At 39.5% G+C, this 26546-nt stretch overlaps 1 protein-coding gene across 1 annotated transcript in view; it reads right to left on the reverse strand.

Moving 5' to 3' along the window:
- Positions 1-26546, reverse strand: part of LOC131681632 (uncharacterized) — a 113868-nt gene that overhangs the window by 78673 nt on the left and 8649 nt on the right. Inside the window, exon 2 of the mRNA XM_058962543.1 lies at positions 19343-20372. Coding sequence (XP_058818526.1) covers positions 19343-19457 — 115 coding nt within the window. The 5' untranslated portion in view covers positions 19458-20372. The remainder of the gene's footprint in view (positions 1-19342; positions 20373-26546) is intronic.

Genomic DNA, 26546 nt, shown 5'->3' on the forward strand with positions numbered 1-26546 from the left:
TGTTTAAAAGATTTTCCATAAGTCCTTAGAAAATTCTTGAAACTTCGCGAAATTTCCAGAGATTCTTAAGATTTTACGTAATATTGTGGGATTTTCTTGAAGTTCAGTACAGCTAGGAAATTTTATTCTGGATCCTCCCAGCTTGGGACAAAAATATACCTTCCGGTAGTCGCGCTAGTGTACTGAGTGCACGCTGCTCTGAAAATCTAGCGAAGTCGTCTTAGAGCAGCTGCGGCTGCTCGTTCATTGAGCCATTTGCACGACTGCCGGAGGGTTAATCAGCATTAGCTCAATGTTTTTTCTCGAATAACTTATATTATCATGCACGGGTGTGTGTGTGAAGAGGATAAATAACCCATAATCGAACCACCTCCCAGCCTATCTTGGTATGCCTACTGGGTGAAGGTGTTTGTGATGAGGGGTGAGTCTGAAGAGGGTGGATGAGGTGGTCGTTTGAGGGGGATCTGTTGAAGAACTTTGAGGGAGGGACTTGAGGTTTAGGGCATACCCCTAGCTATGCTCCTTTTAAAATACAGAAAATCAACATAAGGTAAAAAAATGGCCGGGAGTAGGTTGTTGATGTTAAGAGTGATAGCGTAACCTTTCTATATGAGAAAGGCAAAAATGTGTCAAAGTCCAAAAAAGTTAATTCTCGTTAATTTTTTTTTCGAGATTACATCAAATCTCGACGTTCCATGCACTTGAAAGACATTGGACATCAAAAATACAAAATGGATTTTGAAATTTTCCGTTACTCCTCCCTTTGAGCACTTTTCAGTTCCTGCTTTTAGGGAATCAAGAATCGTCGTAGGTGACCAATGTGATCAAAACGACTTTGGTTAGTCATTATTGATCAAACCAAAGTAATTTTGCACCCATTTTAATAAGTTTTGCATCATTTTGTTATCATGGTGGTATTAGTTTATGTGGGATCGCACTCAACCCGTATTTCCGGTACCGGAAATCCGATCAATAAAAAAAATCAATAGCGACCGATGGGAAGGTTATACCTCCCATTTGAGGTTAAGTCGCAAATCGGTTCAGCCATCTCTGAGAAAAATGGGTGAGATTGTTTGACACATACACACAGACTCGCTCGGTGTAAAGAGTGAAAGACATACCGGGGGAGCAAGAGGACCCGAAAAAGCAGAAGAGCGAGTTGGAGGGCTCCAGTGACCAGAGCAACGTTAGGAAAGACCGTGGTTGGCGCATCGGGGGAAGCCAGTAGGTGAAGCGAAGAGAACGGAAACAACGGGACGAAAATAAGAAGGAACAAGAGAAGAAAGAGAAACGGAAGCCTTCTTGGGAGGTACAAGGGCGATGTACTGATCACTGCAGCGAACGATACGAGGTCCTACGCTGTTCTTCTCAAGAAAGTGAGAGAGGACCCAGAGTTGAAGAAGCTGGGAAAAAACGTCGTTAAAACGTGACGCATTCAGAACGGCGAGATGATCTTAGGATCCTTCCGTCAAGAGCTCGACCTACCGCGAGCTCGTTACTAAATCCTTGGCCAGCGAAGCGAACATGAGAGCTCTGTCTCAGGAAGTCGTAGTCGAATGCAAGGGTCTAGACGAGATAATCAATAACGGGTGGTGTGTTCGTTGAGAGTCGCTCCGCGAGCTACCAAGCACATGGAGTGATGCTTCAGGTCCTTGGACCTCGGATATCAGGCGAGGAACTGCAAGAACCCGGACAGGTCTGCACTATGTAGAAAATGCGGAGGAAAGGGACACGAATGGACGAAGCAACCAAGGTGTATGATCTGCAAACCGGTGGACGGAAATGACCACACGACGGGCGGCTTCAAATGCCCTGCGTACAAAAAGGCGACGGCAGGCCAACAATGATGGAGATAACCCAGCTTAATCTCAATCATTGCGACATTGCACAGCAACTGTTGTGACAGTCAACAACAGAAACGAAGTGCGACATTGCAATTATTACATATCGTGTTCCTCCTGATAACGATAAGTGAGTGGTGGATAGTGCAGGGATGGCTGCAATGCAAGAAATGGGGTGGATGCAAGAGGTGGTGGATGACACACACGAAGGCATCGTGATCGACAGGATCAACGGCATTTGTACTGTAACGCGGAGAGTGAGGACTGGCGAGCGAAAATGGAAAATAAAGGACTTCGACAAGGACCTTTTTGTGGAAGCACTTCGTGCTGATAGCGTCATTCCAATTCCGAGCGCCGATGAGCTGTCGGAAACAGTAGCGAAAGCATGTGTAACAATGCCGAAGAAAATGCAGCCAAGGAACTAGCGGCGTTCAGCGTATTGGTGGAACGAAAGGCTCAGCATACCCCACGCTGCCTGCCTAAAAGTTAGAAGACGCGTTCAGAAAGCAAGATCTGAGGTAGTCAGAGAAGAGTGTAAGGTAACATTCCGGGCGACCAGGGCCGCTTTTAAACGCGAGATAGTGCTAAGTAAGTCCAGCTGCTACAAGGAGCTGTGCAGAGGAGAAGTAAACGCTAACACCTGGGGCAATGCTTACCGTGTCGTTATGGCCAGGATCAAGGGCCCAATGACGCCAGTCGAAATGTGCGCTGAAAAACTGAAAATTATCGCGGAGGGTCTTTTTCCGAAGCACGACCCAACCTCCTGGCCGCCTAGCCCGTGCGTTGATGCAGACGGTGGAAATGCTGGTGACAATCAAGTCTCCAACGATTAGTTTCTTATAGTGGCAAAAGGGCTGAAAGCGAAGAAAGATTCCGGATCGGATGGTATCCCCAACGTGACACTCAAGACCGCGATCCTGGAGTTTCCGGACATGTTCAGAATAGTTCTACAGAAATGTCTGGACGATGGCTACTTCCCGGATACATGGAAGATCCAGAAGCTGGTGTTGCTGCTAAAAGCAGGGAAACCACCAGGAGATCCAGCATCATATCGGCATATATGCCTGCTGGATACTCTTGGTAAACTTCTGGAAGGGGTCATCCTCGACAGGCTGACGGCCTATGCTGAATGTGAGAACGGATTATCGCATAGGCAGTTCGGGGTCCGCAAAGGGATATCGACGGTGAAGCATCGAAGAAAAAGAGAAGGGGTAATCGCTACTGCGCCGTGGTAACGATAGACGTAAAGAACTCGTTCAACAGTGCCAACGTAGCGCTGCAATGAATGCGGGTTTCGCACTATCTGTGCAAAGTTCTGAAAAGTTACTTCCAGAACCGAGTACTGGTCTACGAAACGAACATGGGGCAGAGCTCGTCACGGCGAGAGTACATGAAGGCTCTATACTCGGCTCAACGCTCTGGAATATAATGTACAACGGAGTGTTAACACTGGAACTGCCCAGGGGAGTTGAGATCGTCGGCTTTGCAGAAGATGTTGTCCTGACGATAACCGACGAGACCATTGAGGAGATGGAGATGTTGGCGGCAAGGACAATAGGCATCGTGGAAACCCGGATGGTTGAAGTCAAGGTGTAGCTGGCTCATCAGAAGACCGAGGTAGTGCTGGTCAGCAACCGTAAATAAAATCCAGCGTGTCGAGATCAGCGTCGGGGGACAATCCATCCCATCTACTCGTGCGCTGAAGCACTTGGGTGTGATGGTCGACGATCGGTTAAATTACAACAGCCATGTCGGCTACGTATGTGGGAAGGCTGCGAGGACAACTAACGCGTTGGCAAGGATCATGCCAAATCACGGAGGAGCAAGAGGCAGCACGAGACGTCTCCTGGCGGGAGTCTCAACCTCAATATTGAGGTATGGCGTACCGGCCTGGGCTGCTGCGCTGAACTCAAAGCGGGACCGGACGAAGTTAACAAGCAAGTTTTGCCTAATGGCTGTTCGTATCGCGAGTGCGTACAGAATGATATCGTCGGAGTCGGTATCGTTATCACTCTGGCTGAGGACGTGGAATGCTACCAGCGGAGAAATGCACGTAATGCAAGAAGACTGGTCCGATAGGACTCGTTAGCTCAGTGGCAGCAAGAGTGGGACAACGCGGAGAAAGGAAGGTGGACCCACCTACTCATCCCAAATGTATCTACTTGGGTACATAGGAAACATGGAGAGGTGAGCTTCAATTTGACGTAGTTTTTGTCCGGGCACGGATGCTTCTGGAAGTACCTGCATCGGTTTGGACACGCTTCGTCACCCCTTCGCCCGGAGTGTGTGAACGTGCAAGAGACAACGGAAGTCCGTAGGGGTATGCCTGATGTGGCAGTGGCGCTATCAATAGAGTGGTTGCGAGTATATACTCCGAGCTACAGAGGAAGTGGCGAAGAGACCAACAAAGTAGCGCCATTGGCTAGAAAGCCGCCGTGAAACCACAAATCAGGTTTCGGGAGAAATTCCGCCGCCGGGGAGCTCTCCGACGGTGTAGACTAGGTCAACCGCCGGGGACCAGTTGAGTAGCACGCGACTAGAGCTTCCATTTCCCGAGGGTTTTCAGCTTCCCGGGATTCGGGAAATAAATAATAAATTTCCCGGGAAATCCCGGGATCCCGGGAATACAGAAGAAAAATAAAAAGGTGAATGATTTTCTTGAAAACAAAAGAATAAATTGAAAAGTTTTCAAACCCGTTTGATTGCATGTATATCGGTCCTAAAGCAATTGTCAGAAGATGGCGATTTGGTGGCCTACACATCATTCAATCATTTGATAACTCGTCAATAAGTTTACGCAACATCAATTTTTTCTTGGCTATATGTATAACTTAAATTTTGGTAATTACGATTACGATTGGGACGATATACTAAACGCAGCTACTGGAGTTACTGTCCAAAATTGGATTTCGTTGTTCTGATACGATGGAATGTGATCAATTTAATGCAAAACACCTTATTTGGTAATTTGGAATGAAAAGATTGAGCTGCTTCAGGGTAGTGTGCAGTTACTTCCGATCAAAATCATTTCCGTCACAGTAGGATCAGCATCATTTTGAATTAAGTGTGAATCAAAATCAAGCAGATAATGGACGAACTGTGCAGCGATGGATGAAGCCTACCAACGATTTCCTGTTACGGGCAAGTATTTGGATTGCTTGATCGTATCCCTTCAAAAATCCTGCCTGCATCCTTGAAAACGACATTCAAAGAGTTTGGATGCGCATGATATTGGACAGATACAACGTTATGTGTTTCCTTTCATACATCTAAAAATTTACAGATATTACAGTCATGGTATAACAAATAAGACGAAATATACATTCATTGAACCGACCAAATATTGCTGCAGATGTTCTAGAAACATTCCTTATTTTAAATAGCGTTTGCGTTAAGCATGATATCACTACAATCCACCCAAGTTTTGAAACAAACACACATCGATTTTTTAGGAAAGTAACGCAATTTTCATTACTAATTTGATTGCAAGACCTTTCATTCAAGATCTAACTATTAAAATAAATTATAAAAAGAACTGTTAAAAAATCTGATCAATCGGCTCATCGGTTGCAGAGATATCGTGCGCATCACTAACGCTTCTGTAAGGAAATGCTTCAGTACAACGGTCAGCAAATTAATCCATTTTTGAATGAAAAAATCAACATTCTTTAGCAGTGTTTTGAGTATGGACTATATACCTAAAAAAATCACGACAACATATCAGTGAGCCTAAAAAGCCATTGATCTGCACATCAGTTGAAAAAGCACAATCTGCATTCACTACTCACTCCAAATGTTTGCCGGAAAAGATATTTCCTACAGAATTTCATCCGCAGAACCTAAGTCTTTTGGAATAAATTAAAAATCTTTTTCCCGGGATTCCCGAATCCCGGGAATGAGAAAACACAATTTCCCGGGAATCGGGAATCCCGGGAAATCCAAAAATCCCGGGATTCTCGGGAAATAAATTCCCGGGATGGAAGCTCTACACGCGACATAGCATCGGGTTCGGGGCGCCAGCGAACCGGACGTCAGGCTTCACCGGAATCGCCGGACCGACCTAGACACCCTACCAAGCAGCTCGTGAGTAGGCTAGATCCACCACTGAGGATTATACCGAGTAGACCGCGTCGAATAGCTAGTAGTAGGTCGTTGGAGCGCCAATGAACCGGAAGCTACGCTCCACCTCGAATCGCTGGGTGGAGCTCAGCACCTATTGGTTAGCCTGTTGAGTAGGCTAGGTCCACCGCCGGGGACTAAAACGAGTAGATCGGGACGAAGCGGGTGGCTGAATGGCTCACGGAAACAAACAATCGGTAGTAATCTACCGATAAAGCTATCTGGATTTGATTTTGCAACGCCAAATGCTATCAAAAACATGGGATCTTCCATCGAAACTGTAATTTCACCTAATTTTGGTGACCCATTTGAGAAATTTTGACTTTATTCAAACTTCGCTTCCCATTCAAAAACATTTTGCCCGATTCATTCTGAACATCCCTTCAGAAAAGAGCACATTGATTTATTTGATATTGATATTATTTGACAATTATTGAATCTCGACTCAGACATCAGTTACAGGATCCCATCCCCACAATTTTACAAAAGTTTCCATGATGCTTAAGGTTGCACAGAGAATGCGCAAAATTCGCAAACGAAAAAAGCAGTTTTTTTCCACACCGTATGTCAGATCTTCATAAAAATCAATCAGCAGTTCTGTAACAACATTCTACACACGCTGATTGATTTTTATGAAGAACTGACATACGGTGTGGAAAAAAACTGCTTTTTTCGTTTGCGAATTTTGCGCATTCTCCGTGCAACCTTAAAACTATACGTTCTAAATTCAGTTATCAGAAAGCACAGTTTCAAAATTATTGGTGTACAATAATCGATCAATCTTCTATCTATCTATCTTTCTATCTATCTATCTATCTATCTATCTATCTATCTATCTATCTATCTATCTATCTATCTATCTATCTATCTATCTATCTATCTATCTATCTATCTATCTATCTATCTATCTATCTATCTATCTATCTATCTATCTATCTATCTATCTATCTATCTATCTATCTATCTATCTATCTATCTATCTATCTATCTATCTATCTATCTATCTATCTATCTATCTATCTATCTATCTATCTATCTATCTATCTATCTATCTATCTATCTATCTATCTATCTATCTATCTATCTATCTATCTATAAATATAAAAGTCAAAGTTTGTATGTATATGATTTATAGACTCCCAAACGGCTTAACCGATTTCCGTAAAAATTTGCACACAGTAGGTATTTGGTATGGGGCGTGTTTGTGTGCTATTAGTTGGAGATTATCTGCCCGCCAGATGGCGCTTTGGAATAAATTGTGTTTTCCTCCTATTTCGCAGAGTGTCGCAGCAACGCGCGATGGGTATTAGCTAGTATATATATAAAAGTCAATGTTTGTATGTATATGATTTATAGACTCCCAAACGGCTTAACCGATTGTCGTCAAAATTTATACATAGTGGGCATTTGTTATGGAGCGTGTTTGTGTGCCATTGGTTGGAGATGATCTGCCCGCTTGATGACGCTTCGGAACAAATTATGTTTTCCTCCTATTTCGTTGAAAGTCGCAGCAACGCGCGATGGGAATTAGCTAGTATATAAATAAAAGTCAATGTTTCTATGTATATGATTTATGGACTCCCAAACGCCTTAACCGATTGCCCTAAAAATTATACATGGTGAACATTTGTTATGGAGCGTGTTTGTGTACTATTGGTTGGGGATTATCTGCTCGCTAGATGACGCTTCGGAACAAATTGTGTTTTACTCCTATTGTGTTGAAAGTCGCAGCAACGCGCGACGGGGATTACCTAGTTAATTATATTAATCAGCATCGATAAATTATTTTTTCTGTTACATTATATTCGGTTTGAGGGGTGGGGGGAACTAAACCCAAAAACTACCTCCTGATTACGTCACAACTTGAACATTATATTTGAAGAATTTGTTTTTTCTCTTATCTAGAAAATCTAACGGATGCTAGATTCAGAACAGAAAATCGTTGAAATACGAATTAGAATTCCATCATAATGCTGAGATAGATTCCATCGGAATGCCAAAAAGGGTTCTATCAGAATCTTGAGATATATTCAAACAGAGTTCTGGTTTTGTTCGGGGAACAAATCATGATTAAAAAAGAGTCCAAAATAATTTTATTTTCAGAAATTGCATTGTTTAGCGAAACCGCGAATGAGCTGAGTCACAACTAAAACCATCACTCAAAAATAAGTGTTGGGTATACCGACAGATAGATGTTTATAGGCATTGATTGTGACACCTGAATAGCTACTTCTTGATGACTTCGCTTTCACACTGCCCTGCTAACACAGAAAAGCAGTAGACGGTATCATGCTTCGCGCTTTGGCTCGCGTGCAAGAATTTTACCAATTTTCCTAAAAGACGCTTCGTCTTCACTCATGTTGCACCTATATTTCACACCAGTATCCATAGCTCAGCATTTCCCGGCACGTAAATATTATGCAATTTTCGCCGCGATGGAATTGTTTGCCTATATAAACGCGGATCGAACGATTGTTCTGCCGCTGTTAAATCATCTACGGTAAAGAGTGGAAAAAACGGGCGGCTAGCTAGCAACGAGCGGATGTTCGCTATTATTTGCATATTGGAGATGCTTTTCTGCAGCCGGCAGCAACTGCAGGCTATCGATCGCTATTTTGCTATATGGATGTTGCAATCGTGCTGTTGGGCCCGGGTCTGCTCGGTAGTTGGTAGGTAGGTATATAGGTTGAATCGTCATGCGTATAAACACGGTGGATTAAGAACTATCATATTCAGGTTAATGAAACAGAACCGAGAGCGGATGGTGCCGAATGGTGCGAAAGTGAGAGTGGTTGGGCTGTCTGTATTCGGTCTGATGTTTTGGCGAATGAGTCGACAATTCCATCTCTCGATCCGCGTCTGCTGCTGTGGTAAATTATGATGATTAATTGAAAGATGCTTGGTTGGAAATGTGAACGTCTATCAGATGAAAGTTCAACTGATGGGGTGTTTTGCATGTCTGTTTTGTCTCGTAAAGTTACCTGTTTCCGACTTTATTTTCTTGTATGAAACTCAGCGTTGGATGGTTTTGGTGTTTTGCCAAAATTTCAGATCCGGATTTTACGGAAGTTTGCGGATTGGGTAGATGAATGAATATGAAAACACTTGTTACATTCGTTTTCGAGCTCTCCATCGAGACAGAGGTTGTTTTTTCTAGTCCGTAGTGCTGTGTGAGGCGATAAAGAATAGTTTTAATCCGCATTCAAGGTTATTTTGCCAGTTCGGTTCGGTCCTCAGTCTTTTGTTCGCGTGTGAGGATTAAACAATAGCCAGCTGTATAAGCTGGATCGGTTCGTCGTTGGACACCAGTTTAAAGCTAAGTGGTTTTTGTCTTTTGTAACACATTTATTGCTTTCTTCCGTCTGCGCGGGCGCTGACGTTTTCTATGGTTCCCTCTCCGGATGGTCAAATGGAAGTTGAATCGGGTTCAACTTCTAAGGCTCCCCCCCGGCCCAAATGCTATCCAGAACTCTCAACTGGTCCATTTGTGGTCTTCTTTCGGCCCAAGACTAAATCACTGAATCTTCTTCAGATTTCTAGAGACCTGACGGAACGGTTCTCGGCTGTGACCGAAATTTCAAAGGTCCGCTCGGACAAGATAAGGGTGTTGCTAGCCAACTCAAAGCAGGCAAACGATATTGCTTGCTGTGAGCACTTTACGCGGGATTATAACGTGTATATTCCGGCTGTAAGAGTACAATCCGAAGGCGTCGTAACCGATGAGAGTTTGACGTGCGAGGATCTGCTGAAGTACGGGGTCGGCCGATTCAGAGACCGCTTACTTCAGCCAGTTAAAATACTTGAGTGCAAACGTTTGCACTCAGTAGTAGTTGCGGGGGATGGTTCAAAAACGTACCCCCAATCAAACTCTTATCGGGTGACCTTCGCTGGTACCGCTTTGCCAAATTTCGTCCTCTTGCACAAGGTTCGTCTGCCTGTGCGTCTGTTTGTGCCGCGGGTCATGAATTGCACAAAGTGTAAACAACTGGGTCACACAGCCACCCATTGTAGCAATAAGGCCCGCTGTGGAAAATGCGGGGAGAATCATCTAGATGATTCGTGCAGTAGGCAAGCCGAAAAGTGTCCTTACTGTGCGGAGAGTCTGCATGATATCTCGGCATGTCCCGCGTACAAACTACGCGGGGATAAACTGAAACGTTCCCTTGCGGGACGATCCAAACATTCTTTCGCAGAAATGTTAAAGAATGCTACGCCACCATCCTCAGCAAACATCTATACTCACTTGCCTCCTGACGAGGGCGAGGCTGGTAACCCACAAGAGGGAACATCGTCTAGGGTGCCTAGAATTTATAGGAAGAGGAGGAACACTTCCTCTCGTAAAGTTCCTTGTAAAGGCCAGAAGGTGTCCCTTGAGGGGGCTCCGAAAGTCACATCTATTGGAAGTGTTGCAACCAAACCGAAGCAATTAGCTCCTGGTCTCGGAGGATTAAGTTCAGAGAAGGAGTTCCCAGCACTTCCAGGAACATCAAAAATCCCAAGTGTTCCTTTGTTTCAGTTCGAGAGTAATCACAGCACTGGAATTATAAAACTCTCGGACATAGTGGACTGGATAATAAAAACTTTCAATATTACTGATCCTATTAAAAGTCTTATGTTAGCTTTTCTCCCTACAGTGAGAACATTTTTGAAGCAGTTGACTGCTAAATGGCCCCTCCTCTCAGCGATTGTATCCTTCGATGGCTAACTCATCGAACGAGGTCACGGATTTGATCACTGTTCTACAGTGGAATTGCAGAAGTATCATCCCGAAAATCGATTCCTTCAAAATTTTAATAAATAATTTGAGTTGCGATGCATTTGCATTATGTGAAACTTGGTTAACTTCCGACATAGAACTCAACTTCCACGACTTTAATATTATTCGCCTGGATCGAGACACCCCCTATGGAGGAGTGCTTTTGGGGATCAAAAAGTGCTATTCCTTCTACAGAATTAACCTTCCCTCGATAACAGGTATTGAAGTTGTCGCTTGTCAAGTAACAACCAAAGGCAAAAGCCTTTGCATAGCTTCCATATATATTCCCCCCAACACCGCGGTTGGGCACCGACGGCTACAAGACATCTTAGAATCCCTGCCAGTACCGCGACTAGTTTTAGGAGACTTTAACTCTCACGGTACAGCATGGGGTTGCCTCTATGATGATAACCGGTCTTCCTTAATTCAGGATCTTTGCGATAACTTCAATTTGACAATTTTAAACACGGGTGAAATGACACGGATTCCTGCTCCTCCAGCGCGCCCGAGCGCCTTAGACTTGTCCCTTTGCTCAACATCGCTGCGGTTAAATTGCACGTGGAAGGTAATTCCTGATCCCCACGGCAGCGACCATCTGCCGATTGTAGTCTCAATCAATAACGGTTCAAGGCCATTGAAATCAATCAATATTTCGTATGACCTCACACGAAATATCGATTGGAAGAGCTATGCTGCCGCGATATCCGACAACATCGAATCTACCCAAGAACTTCCTCCGGAGGAAGAGTACAGCTTTTTGGCTGGCTTGATTCTCGACAGCGCGAAAAAAGCTCAGACTAGGCCAGTACCCGGCGCGAACATACAAAAACGTTCTCCCAATCCCTGGTGGGATAAAGAGTGCTCAGACGTGTACGCAGAGAAGGCCGCCGCGTTTAAGACCTTCCGGAACGACGGGTTACCCGCCAGTTTTCGACAGTACGCGACGTTAGACAAGCGAATGAAGAGTTTGATGAAAGCCAAAAAACGCGATTATTGGCGCCGGTTCGTCGACGGATTAACGAGAGAAACATCGATGAGCACTCTTTGGGGAACAGCCCGTCGTATGCGAAATCGAAACAGTACTAATGAGAGCGTGGAATATTCAAACCGTTGGATATTCGATTTCGCCAAGAAGGTTTGTCCGGATTCCGCCCTGGCACAGAAGATCTACCGCGCCGCGTCTCCTCACGATAGCGCGAACGAAACACCTTTTTCGATGGTGGAGTTCTCACTTGCTCTCTTGTCGTGTAACAATAAAGCTCCGGGGCCAGACAGAATCAAATTCAACTTGTTGAAGAATCTGCCTGACTGCCAAGAGACGCTTGTTGAACTTATTTAATAAGTTTCTCGAGGCTAACATTGTCGCCATCCAAAAACCAGGAAAACCAGCCTCCGACCACAATTCGTACCGTCCGATCGCAATGCTATCCTGTATCCGGAAGTTGTTCGAGAAAATGATCCTATCCCGCCTCGACAATTGGGTCGAAGCAAATGGCTTACTGTCAGATACACAATTTGGCTTTCGCAAAGGCAAAGGGACGAACGATTGTCTTGCGTTGCTCTCAACTGAAATTCAAATGGCCTATGCTAGCAAAGAGCAGATGGCATCAGTGTTCCTAGGTATTAAGGGGGCTTTTGATTCAGTTTCGATCAACATTCTTTCAGAGAAGCTGCACCAGCATGGTCTTTCAGCGACTTTAAACAACTTTTTACTAAACTTGTTGTCGGAAAAGCACATGCATTTTTCGCATGGTGACTTATCGACATCACGATTTAGCTACATGGGCCTTCCCCAGGGCTCATGTCTAAGCCCCCTTTTATACAATTTCTATGTCAACGACATTGATGAATGTCTTGACAATTCCTGCACGTTAAGGCAACTTGCAGACGATGGCGTGGTGTCTGTTACGGGACCCAAAGCTGTCGATCTACAAGGACCATTACAGAATACCCTGGACAATTTGTCTGCTTGGGCTATTAAGCTGGGTATCGAATTCTCCACGGAGAAAACTGAGCTAGTTGTATTTTCAAGGAAGCGTGAACCAGCACAACTACAGCTTCTATTAATGGGTCAAACTATCGCTCAGGTCTTCACAGTAAAATATCTAGGGGTCTGGTTCGACTCGAAAGGTACTTGGGGATGCCATATTCGGTATCTGAAACAGAAATGCCAACAAAGGATCAACTTTCTTCGTACAATAACCGGAACATGGTGGGGTGCCCACCCAGGAGACCTAATTAGGTTGTATCAAACAACGATACTGTCGGTAATGGAATACGGATGCTTCTGCTTTCGCTCCGCCGCGAACATACATTTCATCAAACTCGAAAGAATTCAGTATCGTTGTTTGCGTATCGCCTTAGGGTGCATGCAGTCGACCCATACGATGAGTCTCGAAGTGCTGTCGGGCGTTCTCCCGTTGAAAAATCGATTTTGGGAACTCTCATATCGATTGCTCATTCGATGCGATATCTTGAACCCGGTCGTGATTGAAAATTTCGAAAGGCTTGTTGAGCTCAATTCTCAGACCCGTTTCATGTCCCTGTACTTTGACTACATGGCGCAGAATATTAACCCTTCTTCTTACAATCCCAACCGTGTGCATTTCATAAATACTTCTGAATCTACTGTTTTCTTCGACACATCCATGAAAGACGAGATTAGTGGAATTCCGGATCACATACGCCCACAAGTGGTTCCAAACATTTTTTATAATAAATTCCGAGAAGTCGACTGTTCTAAGATGTTTTATACTGACGGATCAAACCTCGAAGGATCCACTGGCTTCGGTATTTTCAATCAAAACCTCACCGCCTCCTACAAACTCAGTGACCCTGCTTCAGTTTACGCCGCAGAACTAGCTGCCATTCAGTATACCCTTGGAGTCATTGAAACATTACCCGCAGACCATTACTTCATCGTTTCGGATAGCCTCAGTTCCATTGACGCTATTCGCTCGATGAAACAAGGCAAGCACTCCTCGTATTTTTTGGGGAAAATACGGGAGCTACTGAGTGCTTTATCTGACAACTCTTTCCAGATTACCTTGGTATGGGTCCCTTCTCATTGCTCCATTCCGGGCAATGAGAAGGCAGACTCCTTAGCTAAGGTGGGTGCCTTAGAAGGAGACGTTTACGAAAGACCAATTTGCTTCAGCGAATTTTTCAGTATTACTCATCAGAGAACCCTCGAAAGTTGGCAAACTTCGTGGAGCAGTGGAGAGCTGGGAAGGTGGCTACATTCGATAATCCCTAAGGTATCGACGAAACCTTGGTTCAAGGGGATGGATGTGGGTCGTGACTTCATTCGTGTGATGTCCCGACTCATGGCAAACCATTACACGCTGGATGCACATCTCCGGCGTATTGGGCTCGTGGATAGTGGTATCTGCGCTTGTGGCGACGGCTATCACGACATCGAGCACGTTGTCTGGGCGTGCTCCGAGTACAGTTCCGCTAGGTCTCGGCTAATGGATACCCTGCGGGCCCGAGGAAGACCAACCAACGTCCCGGTTCGAGATGTGCTGGCAAGCCGCGATGTTCTCTATATGTCCCTTATATACACCTTTGTGAAAACCATCAATATACAAGTCTAACTGCCCCTTGTTATCTTCTTATCATTCTCAGAACGCTCTTCCACCTGTATCAAACCATCTGTATCGAATGAGCCAACAAACACGGGACCTACGGCACGAACATAACACGCTTAACTCGAAATGTAGCCGATCCACATCTGAGCCGTACTACGAAATCGTCTGGAAAAACCCCTGCCATCTTGAGGAGGACCACCCGGCGTCCCAGTACATGATTCCCCTGATGAAGGCCACCCGAGTTTGTAATCCATCCGTTGATCTCACGATGCCTGAAACTGAAATAATTTTCTCTCCCTGCCATCTTTGTCTACCCTCCCTCCCCTGACTCTTATACCCAGAAGTAACACCCCTACCCCCCCCCCCCCCCAATATCATCACGAAGCATTTAGCTCTTCTTGTCTCTTCTAGTTTTAACTATTATATTATATAATCTCGTTGAAATTGCCCAACTCTACTACCCACAAAAATAACTATAATTACGAATCTTTACAAAATTCAATCATGCCCTCTAGTTATGCCTAGTTTTAAGTTAGTCGTAAAAAATTGTCCCCCTTAATTAAACATTATTTGCTCCAATAATCTCACTGATAAAAATGTCAAACCATATTGCCACAAAAACTAAATGACCCCCCTAATCTTACGAAAACAATATTATCCCCTTGTGTAGATATATAAGATAGCTATAAAATCGCATTAGTTTCATTTAAAAAAAATCAATATGTAATCCCCTAGTTTTAAGCAATTTAAAATGTAAAACAAAACAAAATTGGCACCTTTAAGCTAACGCAACGTGCCTTATCAAATAAACGATTTGAATAAAAAAAAAAAAAAACACTTGTTACAAATTTGAAAAGGCTGATGTTAGTATGTCAATCGTAAGTTTTTAGTCTACATATAATTAAAATACTACCGAAACTTTGTTCAAGAGCCATTCCACAGAGGTACGCAAATCAGTATTGGTCGATCTTTTCTAGTGCTTAAGTCAGCAATCAACGTTTTGACATCGTTTCATCAGTATTTAGCAACCGACTCGGTCAAACAGATAGACGTTAATTTCAAAAAGGATCACTACTATGTTCACAAGCAAACTATTGGTCACGAATGATGTTACGCTAGCGCACAAGTTAGATGTACACTTTCGTAGAAAGATGAGCTCCACATGCTTTGCTACCGAAACTCAGTTGTTCAGTATAACAGCTCGCTCCTAATAATTATATTTCCTATATAATTATATTTTGAAATAACTCAGCAAATCTTAAAAATTTAATCAATAATATACCGAACAATCAGTAATTTTTAAAACGTTGGCAAAAAGCACATTAAAATATCTTCCCAACCAAGTTTTAAACTATGTAAATTGTAAATTGTAACCATGTATGTAAATTGTAACCATGCTTTCGATACTTTGCTTGACTATCCCCGGCAGTTCGTCGTATTTCTCAGAAAATGTTCAAAAATGCCACAAACCAGAACGAAGAGTAAATCCAGAACGCTCTTGATATTACTGTATTTTTCCAGTAAATGGTATTTTACAGTCTTCCATGTTGTCAATATTTTAAACAATCGGCACTCTACAGAAAACTCTACGATACCAATGACAAAAACATACACCACAAGGAAAACAATTTTAGAAACTCCAGAACAAATTTTTGCCCACCTAGTAGCAATTTTCAAAATTTCAACACGATATCATTTTTTTCGTAAAGTGACCTCGTTCTAAGCAACTAATTTGAATATCATTGAACCAATCAATCTGAAATTTTATAGTATTATTATTTCTCACAGTAGCTAGTGATTTAATAAAGGAATTGTGATTTGAATCATTAAATAAAACCTCGAATAAACTTAATAAATTAAAGAGAATCAATAAAACAAATGGAATTAAAAAAATTAAAGCGAAAAGAAAAAAACATTAATTAATATAAATAATAATAATAAAATTAATAAATTAAACCGCTCATCGAATAGAAAATTGGAAAATTTCCAAAAAGTTTCAAATTTTATATAATAAATTGAATTGAGTCAAATTACCAAATTGGAAAAATGACTGAACATAATTGATGGTATTAATAAAAACTAAAATTGTATGAACTGGCATATAATGAATAAAACGAATAAAAATAATATAAATAAAACGAATAAAATAAATAAAATAAACAAAATAAATAAAATAAATGAAATAAATAAAATAAATAAAATAAATAAAATAAATAAAATAAATAAAATAAATAAAATAAATAAAATAAATAAAATGAATAAAATGAATGAAGTGAATGAAATAAATAAAATGAATAAATGAATAAAATGAATAAAATCAAAAAATGAAAAAAAAAATGAATAAAATGAATAAAATGAATAAAATAAATAAAATGAATAAAATGAATAAAACGAATAAAATGAATAAAACGAATAAAATAAATAAAATAAATAAAACAAATATGATGAATAAAATGAATAAAATGAATAGAGGGAATAAAATGAAAAAAAAATGAATAAAATGAATAATATAATTAAAATAAATAAAATGTATAAAATGAATACAACAAAATTAATAAAATTTAATAAAATGAATGAAATGAATAAAATGAACAAAATGAATAAAATTTAATAAATTGAATAAAATGAATGAAATAAATAAAATGAATGAAATGAATAAATTATTAAATTTAATAAATTAATTAAATGAATAAAATGAATTCAAGTAATTAAATAAATAAAACAAATAAAACGAATAAAATGAAATAGATAAATGAAAGTAATTTCGTATATTAATGAATAAAATAAATGAAATGAAAAATAAACTAGATGAATAAAATGTATAAAATAATTACCTCTTCCCCTACTGCCCAAATTTTTATTTTGCTTAAAAAAGCTATTGTAGATTGTTTTTGTAATTAGAAAGCAGAAAAGTATATTGCCAGCTCACGAAAGCTACGGATTTTTTACTTAACCCTCAAAAATGTCCATCATGGCCATTTTACGAATCAAGATTTTATTGCTAATAACTTTTATTTCCGCATCGTTCACAACATAGTTTTACAGCTACAGAGGAGTACTACAAACTAGCAACTTAAAAATATTTTTTTTCTTCAATAATTTAAAAGATCATAAACATTTTTTAACTAAATTAAACTGCCATGCACAAAATAGTTTTTTTCTCGTTTTTCTCAAATTTTCAACTTTTAACGTTTAATGTATTCAACATAGTGATTTCAAAATGCAAACAATGTATTTATATGATTAATGGGGATGTTGTGAACAGGTTTTCATAATGGCGACAACATAAAATCGTGTTTTGAATATTCTATAGCGATTTTCCGGTAACCCGCTAAAAGGGGGGGTTGAACAGCAGACGTTATTATAAATAAATAGCATAATTTGGATACATATATAAGATATATTAATAAAATGAATAAAATAAACAAAATGAATAGTTGGGTTATAGAGAGTTGATAAAATTAAAAAAATAATCAACAGAATAAAATGATTTAAGGGATTTAAATAAAAAAAACCTAACAATTTTTAAAAATCTATAAATATAATAGAATATTTCAAAAATTGTGTCAAATTAAAAATTTGTATGAATTGATTAAAATAAAGGAATGAAATAAAGTAGTATGAAAAAAGGAAGTATGAAAATGAAGAAACTGATCTGAAAAAATGCATAACACGGTAACACTGAATAAAATAAATTAATTGTTGGAAACGACGAAACTGATCAGATTGAATCCAAAGAATAAAACGAATAAAATTGATTAAATGAATAAAATGAACCCAAATGGACAAAATGAACAAAAAGAATTCTGAATGACATAAATGATTCAAATGAAATGATCATAAATTTAAAAATAGTCTATTGAATATTTGAATATAATTATTAGAATGAATAAAATAAACAAATCGAATAAAATTAATTAAATTTATAAACTGAGTTAAACTTATAAAAGAGTTCATGGAATGAAATTTCAAATAGGAATGAATTAAATAAAGTAAATGAATAAAACGAATTAGACGAATTTGAAATGTAAAAAAATGAATGCACTTTTAAAGTGGTCTTTTAAAGGTTAAAGATCTCATTAAATACAACACAAAACCATATTCGATCAATTTAATATGCTCTCAAAATCTCGATTTATAGCAAAAAAAACTATTTTTCAGGACTCTCTACATGAAAAAAAATTTCATTAAGGGGGTTGGGGGTAAGGGTTTCAGCGTGAACAAAAAACATTTCTTACGTAATTTTTTAGAACTTTGCGTAAAGCGAATTGATCAAAACTTTCGTGCATTATACAAACGACTCGGTGACAAAGCTTTTTGTAGAACGTCTCTGAAAAAAAAACATGATTTGCGGTGTTACCTGCCATTCAGAAACTACTTAACCGATTTCTTCAAACTTCGCATACACATTCTATGTAAAAAATACCTAACCTTTACGTTGAGTTTTTGAGATAATTTGTCAATAAAGGGTTTTTTTTACTTATTTTGAATAAAAAATATTTATCACGAAAAAATCTACCTTTTTGTGAGCAAAAACCTACACAATTGAAAAATTAAGACCCAAAAAGTAAACAAGGATTAGATATTTTTTACATTGAATGTGTATGCAAAGTTTGTAGAAATCGGTTAAGTAGTTTTGGAATGGCAACCGCAAATCATGTTTTTTTTCCAGAGACGTTCTACAAAAAGCTTTGTCATCGAGTCGTTTGTCGATATTTTTGCATTGAAAATTTACAGAATGTTATTGAAATGATACACTGTAATTCACGAAAATTTTAATCAATTCGCTTCACACATTCTGCCAACAGTTGAAACACTTTAGGAATCCTGGGCTGGACACAACTAATGAAAACATAACTGGTGCTGTTTGCAATCGGACATATGTCACAAGCAGCATTTTCAGGTAAACAATTAAATTATTACTCGCAAAAAACAACATCTAATATTAAACAACAAATACAGAACAACCTTCACAGATTTCATATAAACCGCATAATTTATTATATTGTCCCTGTTTTCATTTGCGCTTTACTTACCATGCTGGGGCTGTACGAGTCTGTTGTCAATTTGTATGGATCCAGCGACTGCGACATTTATCAACAGAACTAAGCTAACGGATGAGAGGTGGCTAATGCATCTGGCTGTCTTCATTTTGAGAGAATTACTTTCGCAATACGCACTAATAAAATAAACCACTAATACTTGGTTTTGGAATTTCGGTTCACGTTGAACTATTTTTTAATTTACTATTTTGTTATGTGTTTCGTGCGACGTTTTTATCGCTACACCTAAAATGTTAATTATTTCCGATGTTCCGTTTCTTTCACTGTCTCGTTCGGTAGAGTTTCGTTATCTTCTATCAATCATATATTTCAGGGGACGGGCTGGTAAGAAGAGCGCTTTGTGATCGTTTCACTGTTAACCAAAAAAACTTTCTTCTATCTCACTCGCGGGCACGGATGCTTCTGGCATAAAAGGTCAGAGCAACACGAAATCAGCGACAAGCGACGAGCCGCTGAATTTTGCATTGTTATTGGGCATGTAGAGAAAGCACGACTAGATTCGCCAAAAGTTGCGCTGGACACTGTTAAATCGTTTTTATCTGGCTTCGGCAACCCATACGGACGAGTTTTTTTTCTGTTAGGATCAACACGTTCGTTTGGCTCAATTATTTCAGTTGACAGGTTTATTGAACCTTCTTGATTATCTAGAAAGTACCACAGTTGCTAATTGAGACAATCTTCTCTATCACATATCCGTTGTCATTTCCTTTAGCAAAAAAAATCCCACCAGACATAATCACCCGCCTGCCCCATACATTTGCCGATCTTTTCTCAGACTGTAGAGATACTCTTGGATGGTGTCACGAGAATGTGAGATTTCAGTTTTGTATCTCCCACGAGACATCCGTTAACAGGTTGTAGAACATTTCTGAGCTGGTTGCACTGTTAGATCTGGAAGTTTTAGGTCATTGCGCCGAAGTTTCATTACAGCAGTAGAATGTCAATATATACACCTTATGACATTGATTGATGTTTGCAGCACCTCAGTGTACTTGTAGGATATCTGGAAAAAGTGCAAAAGAGTAGAGTTTCATTAGTTTTTGTTATCTCGAAACAGATTTTATTAAATATCTTAATTGCATTATAGTGTATTAATAGTGATGTTAAGTTACTGCAACTTTAAATTTCCGAATTCGGGTGTTCATGTTTCAATCTATTCCTAGTGAGTCATTGTTTTGGTTAATACATTTATTATGTGGATAGGGCCCCCTTCGGCTATCAGAACCGTTGGCTAGTAGCTATGCATGTCTTGATTTTTGAATGAGTTAGCACAAAAACCTGCAAACAGCAAAATCATTAAACTTTAGCGAAACACGAAACAAACAAGTTGATTTACATGTCAATATGAGCAATTTGACCTCTACTCATTTCCCCATGGCATCTGTGATCATTGTTCACTACAATGGCCAGCGCGATCATTGGACTGTGCTTAGTTCTCGTATATATTGGTGCGGTATCGTTGATGGTGATCGTTGTTCTAACTATACGTACCAACTGACTATTTTCGCATCATTCTCATCAGTACACCGTCAAAAAACGCAAGCAAAAATTGCGCGTTATGCGACCAATAAAATTCTCAACCCATAGACCGTTCAAATGAGATCAATATCATGTCGAAACCTCAGTTGTTCTGATTGTCTCATGGAAGTAGTAATGAATACTAGTTTGATAATGGTAGAATCAAAAACCTTGCCTTCAAAAGCGACAATAACTCGACCAGAAATAATGCTATCAGATTATGAATCAAGGGTGAAGTAGCTGGGTTGCTCCCAGTATGCGGCTTCAGGGCTCACGATGGGGTCGACAACATCAACACGTTTTGCATTTGAAGAATCCACGCAACTCTTCTGTAGCTCTATCCAAGCGAGTAATGAGTAATGATGGTCCTGGTCCCACGGTTCAGAGGTCTCATAAGCCACTCTTCATATCAGGCCCGTGCACAGAAAATTCTGTAAATGTTTCTTTTTAAAATAAAGGTATAGAAGTCTTCAAACTAGATTTTTTTTTGCGAGGGCCGAATCTTGTGTACCAATCGACTCAGCTGAACAAATTGGGTAAATGTCTGTAATCGAGAAGGAATCTTCAACAAACGCCGCTGTCTGGTGACTCTTGGTAGTGTCGGATTGGTTCGTACTAAACAAGCCTACCGACTAAACCTACACTTCTTGTTACTTGCAATCAACATCTATCCGGTGCAACCGTTAGGTACTATTTCAGTAAGGGTTGTGCTCTTACTATTTTTATTTTGAGTTAATCATTTATGTTTTTATCCTTTTGCTGATTTTGCTTGCTTGCTATCCAACTTTCGCAGCTTATAGTTATCTGACCTGCTCAGATCCGCTGCAAATGTCAACTGTTGAGACATGGACCGATCCGGAGGTACCGACCATAATGATTTACATCTCTTTACAACCACTTTTGCAGGGTTTCATATCCTTCTCGGCGCTACTGGTTCCTATTGATCTACTAGCTGGCGCTGAGAGCTCGTCGGCGGCGATATTTCTCTCGATACCAATGCCCATTTTCGTGAAACATGTAGCTGTCAGCTACTGAGATTTCTCCAGACAACTATATCCCTATTTTCTCAGACTCCGAGCTTTTCCTCCGTAGCTCCCGTTGTACTACGGTCCCAAAGCTGAATTTAGGAAGACAAAACTGTGCACCCAAACCGTTGGTTTTAGTTATATGTACACCTCCCTTCACGAACTCTTTTTGTACGTAATATTTGATATACGTAACTTTTTTACGAACTAAATTCAAAATAACCAAGTTCGTAAAAAAGTTTGAGTAAGAAGTTGTATATAATTTAACCTCAACAATATGGGTATTTTTGGAATGAGGTTGACGAGTGCATGACGGGAATCGATGTCTTGAGCCATTTTGTAATCTAAAATGGCGACTTCCGGTTTCGATAATATGGGTATTTTCGGAATGGAGTAGACGAGTGCATGACGAGAATTGATGGCTTGAACCATTTTGTAATCCAAGATGGCGACTTCCGGTTTTGAAAAATTCTCTATAACCTCAAAAAATGGGTATTTTTGGAATGAGGTTGACGAGTGCATGACGAAAAACGATGTCTTGAGCCATTTTGTAATTCAAGATGGTGAATTCCGGTTTAGAAAATTTTTCTTTAACCTTAAAAAAATGGGTATCTTTGTAATAGGATTTACGAGTGCATGACGAGAATCGATGTCTAGAGCCATTTTGTAATCCGAGATAGCGACTTTCGGTTTAGATAAATTCTCTAAAACTTCAACAATATGGGTATTTTCGGCACGGGGTTGACTACTACATGACGGAAATCGATATCTGGAGTTATTTTGAAATCCAAGATGGTGAATTCCGGTTTAAATTTATATATTGTTAGGGTTCTGGTGAATACAGTGAAGACTCGTTTTTATCAACCCTGAATTTTAGACTGATAAAACGGGGACATTGACAAAATTGGGACATAGATTTTTCTTGCTTTTTAAGAAACCGAAGCTCTTAAAATATTCTTCTTTAGTCCCTAGATATAGCCTCATAACCTTTACTGATTATTTAGCTTAAATTTTTTTAAGGGGGTTTGACAGCGTAAAATAAATAAAAAATTTCGCATGTCTAGGATCTCTAAGATAAGAAAAATATTCTTAAGCAAAGATTTACTCGAATTCAACTTCGTCTGCTAGAGCTCATCCAAGTACCAACTATCAATTTTCATATGAAGCTGATAAAATCGGCTCAAAAAGCTGATAAAATCGGGTCTTAACTGTATTGCTCAACCGGAAGTCGCCATTTTAAATTTCAAAATGGTTCCAATTGTCCATTATTATTATCTACACGTCAAGCCTGTTCTAAAATACTCATATTGTTAGGGTTATCGTGAATATTGCTCAACCGGAAGTCGCCATCTTGGATTTCAAAAAGGTTCCAATTGTCCATTGTTATCATCTACACGTCAAGCCCGTTCCAAAAATATCCATATAGTTAGGGTTATCGTGGATGTTGCTCAACCGGAAGTCGCCATCCTGGATTTCAAAAAGGTTCCGATTGTCCATTTTCATCAACTAATTATCAAGCCCGTCGCAAAAATACCCATATTGTTAGGGTTATCGAGAATATTGCTCAACTAACGAATTTTAATATGAATGTGAAGCAAACCTTTTTTACGAGCTAAATCCCAAATAACGAACACTTTTTTACGAACTAATTCAATTTACGAATCCCCGGTTTGGTTCGTAAATGGAGGTTACAGTGTTTAGTATCTTCGGCAAACTTTCCTAGCACTTTCTTGCCGATTTTTTATATTAGTTGAATTAGGGTGGTCCTTGTCGTTATGGTAGATGCTTTGAAATCTACTTTTTCGATATGTAAAATTCTGCTGCATAATGTTCTATAAAGTTATAAATCAATTAAATTGAAACAACTTTGCTGAAGAAAAGATTTGGCTATCTCTGATCAGTAATCGCTCATGTGTTGTGATTTTTAAAATATTTAAGGTAGGATGGCTCTTGAACAATTAATTTTCTATTAATATCTTTTTATGTGTTAATTTTTCGCAAATAATTTGGTCTAGAAGTTTTTAGAACATTTGTAAATGCACATTTTTGCCGAAGCAATAAAGTTTCTATCCCTTTTATTTGTATAGTTACAGGCGATTTTGAGAACAAAAATGGTTTTTTTCAAAGCTATTTATCTTCCAACATCGCAAATGGATTTTCAATCTGTTAATTTCATTTGAAAGATCGGAACTTTTCTAGTGCTTTCACTAAGACTGCGAGAGCGTTATTTCTGTAAAAAATTTCAAAATTTGTAATTTTTTTCAAAATGGTATATTTTTCAACAAAAATCATTCATAACTTTTCAAATCTAGACGAGATAATAACTTTGTTACTTCAGCAACAATATGTACCATACAAAGTTCTAAAAGTGCTGCAAATAAAGTATTTACGATCAATCAATGTATGAAATGACAAATGGAAAATAGTGATTTTTAGGGGTCAACTTTCCATTGTTCATTCTCTTATGCATAAATCAGCTGAGAAATAACCAATTTAAGTGACAATGCGAAAATGCATGTGTTTTTCAGAAAACAAGTTTAGCGAAAAGTTGTTTAAACTCAGTGAAAGACGATGCTGGTGCAGCTTCTCAGAAAGAATGTTCAAAGAAACTGAAATCAAAAGCTACCTTGATATCCATGAAAATGGATGCCATCTCTATGCTAGCATAGGCCATTTGAATTTCTGTTGTGAGCAACGTAAGACAATCTTTCGTCTCTTTGCCTTTGCGAAAGCCAAATTGTGTATCGATCCAATAGTCGAAATTCGAACAATTTCTGGATACACAACAGCATTGTAATCGGCCGGTACGAGTTGCGAAGGGAGGCTGGTTTTTGGGTGGCCTCCAGTTATGAAGGACAATGTCACCATCAAGAATCTTATTAAATAAATTTAACAAGCGTCTCTTGGCAGAGTCTGTCAGATTTTTCAACAAGTTGTATTGGATTTTGTATGACTTTGGGGTTTTATTGTTACATGATAAAAGAGCAAGTGGGAACTTCAGCTTCGAAAAAGGTATTTCATTCGCAGTATCTTGAGGAGACGCGGCGCGGTAGATCTTCTTTGCGAAATCGGTATACAACGGTTTGAATATTCCGCATATGCTAGGATGGATGAATTATCCATCGAAGGGTACAATCGTTGAAAGGAGGGGCCATTTTGCAGTCAACTGCATCAAGAATGCAGGGAGAAAATTTATTAGGATGCTTTTAAGAGGGTCAGAAATATTTAAGGCTGTGAAAATACGGTTCACCATATCAGAGAATTTTATTAAGTCAGCGTTGGTTTCTTTCTCTGGCTGAGACATTTTTTGTTAGGGGACTGAAGTCAAGACATGGTTTAATTTCAGTTTCTTTATTATACTCAGGTGACCATTAAAATCCCCATCATATAGTGGTATACCCTTTAGCATTCTAAGAGAGCCACTCCTTTTCTGAACTCAAATTTCTGAGACCAGGAGCTGTTTGCTTCGCTTTTGCACCAGTATTTATTAGAGTGACCATTTTGCAACATCACACGTTCTCGAAGAGCGCCGGGCTGAAAAAGTTTCATTTCAATCTATCCAAAAACACCTGTAAAATTTGAAGCCGATCCAAGAAGTATTAATGGACCCGAAAATGGTCTTAAGTTAACCAAATGCAATTGTTGAAAGTTTGCATTTTTTCACTTTTTTCCTTATATAAACTATTTAAAACCACTAAAATTGATATGAAATTGCATATAATATTTTTATTGATGCGAGAAATAAATTATAAAATTTAAATTTTGCGCGGGGTCGATTATTCGATAACCAGGAGGTTTGTACTGACGTTGACAGTAGTCAACATATGGTAGGCCAAGCCGCTTCTAGTCCCATGCCCCGGTTTTAATTTTAACAAATGTTTATTGAAGTTTATTGTTTATTTGTTATACCTTCACCAACAGACCCCTTGACTCCAATGGTGGTTGCTTAAGCTAATTACATTTCAGAATAGATAATATTTCAGCTTTAATCGAAATCCTCGTCCGGTTGAAGTCAAAGGCCGTCACTACACTGTTAAAAATACGCTGGAGTCCGCTAACAGTGCTCTGGCGATCATAGTTGGTTCGCCTAAATGCAACTCGCAGAAGAGAGTTATTGTGTAGAGCTCGAACGCGGGCGTGAAGAACCAGATGTCCGAAGATTGTAAGGCAATCCAGACAGTAAGTCCATGACGAACAGGGCTCGAGATCAGTCAATTCGGATGCCCAGAGTATCGACCTGTATTAACTGACAACGGTTTTTGTAACTCGGCAGCTCAAATCTGTTTTGCCAAGGAAGATGTCGGAGTGCAAAGCGTATGAACCGGCTTTTGGCGGCCTCGATTCTGTCAACGCCGTTCTGGTATTACGGATTCCAAACAGCAGGACAATACTCCAGTGTTGAGAAAATTATCGCGCAATAGAGTGATTTTAAACAGTATGCGTCCCTAAAGTCGGAAAATTAACCCAGTATGTGGTTTGAACGTAAGTGTTGAATCCACGATGACTCCAAGATCCTTAACGTGAGAGTGTTTTGGAATGCTCGATTCGAATTAATAGTAGTTAAAGTGAATCGGATAGCATTTCCTCGTGAACATAACGATTGACCAAGTAGGGTTTAAAACCAAGCTGTTTAG

Source organism: Topomyia yanbarensis, chromosome 2 (genome assembly GCF_030247195.1).
Source record: "Topomyia yanbarensis strain Yona2022 chromosome 2, ASM3024719v1, whole genome shotgun sequence".
NCBI lineage: Eukaryota > Metazoa > Arthropoda > Insecta > Diptera > Culicidae > Topomyia > Topomyia yanbarensis.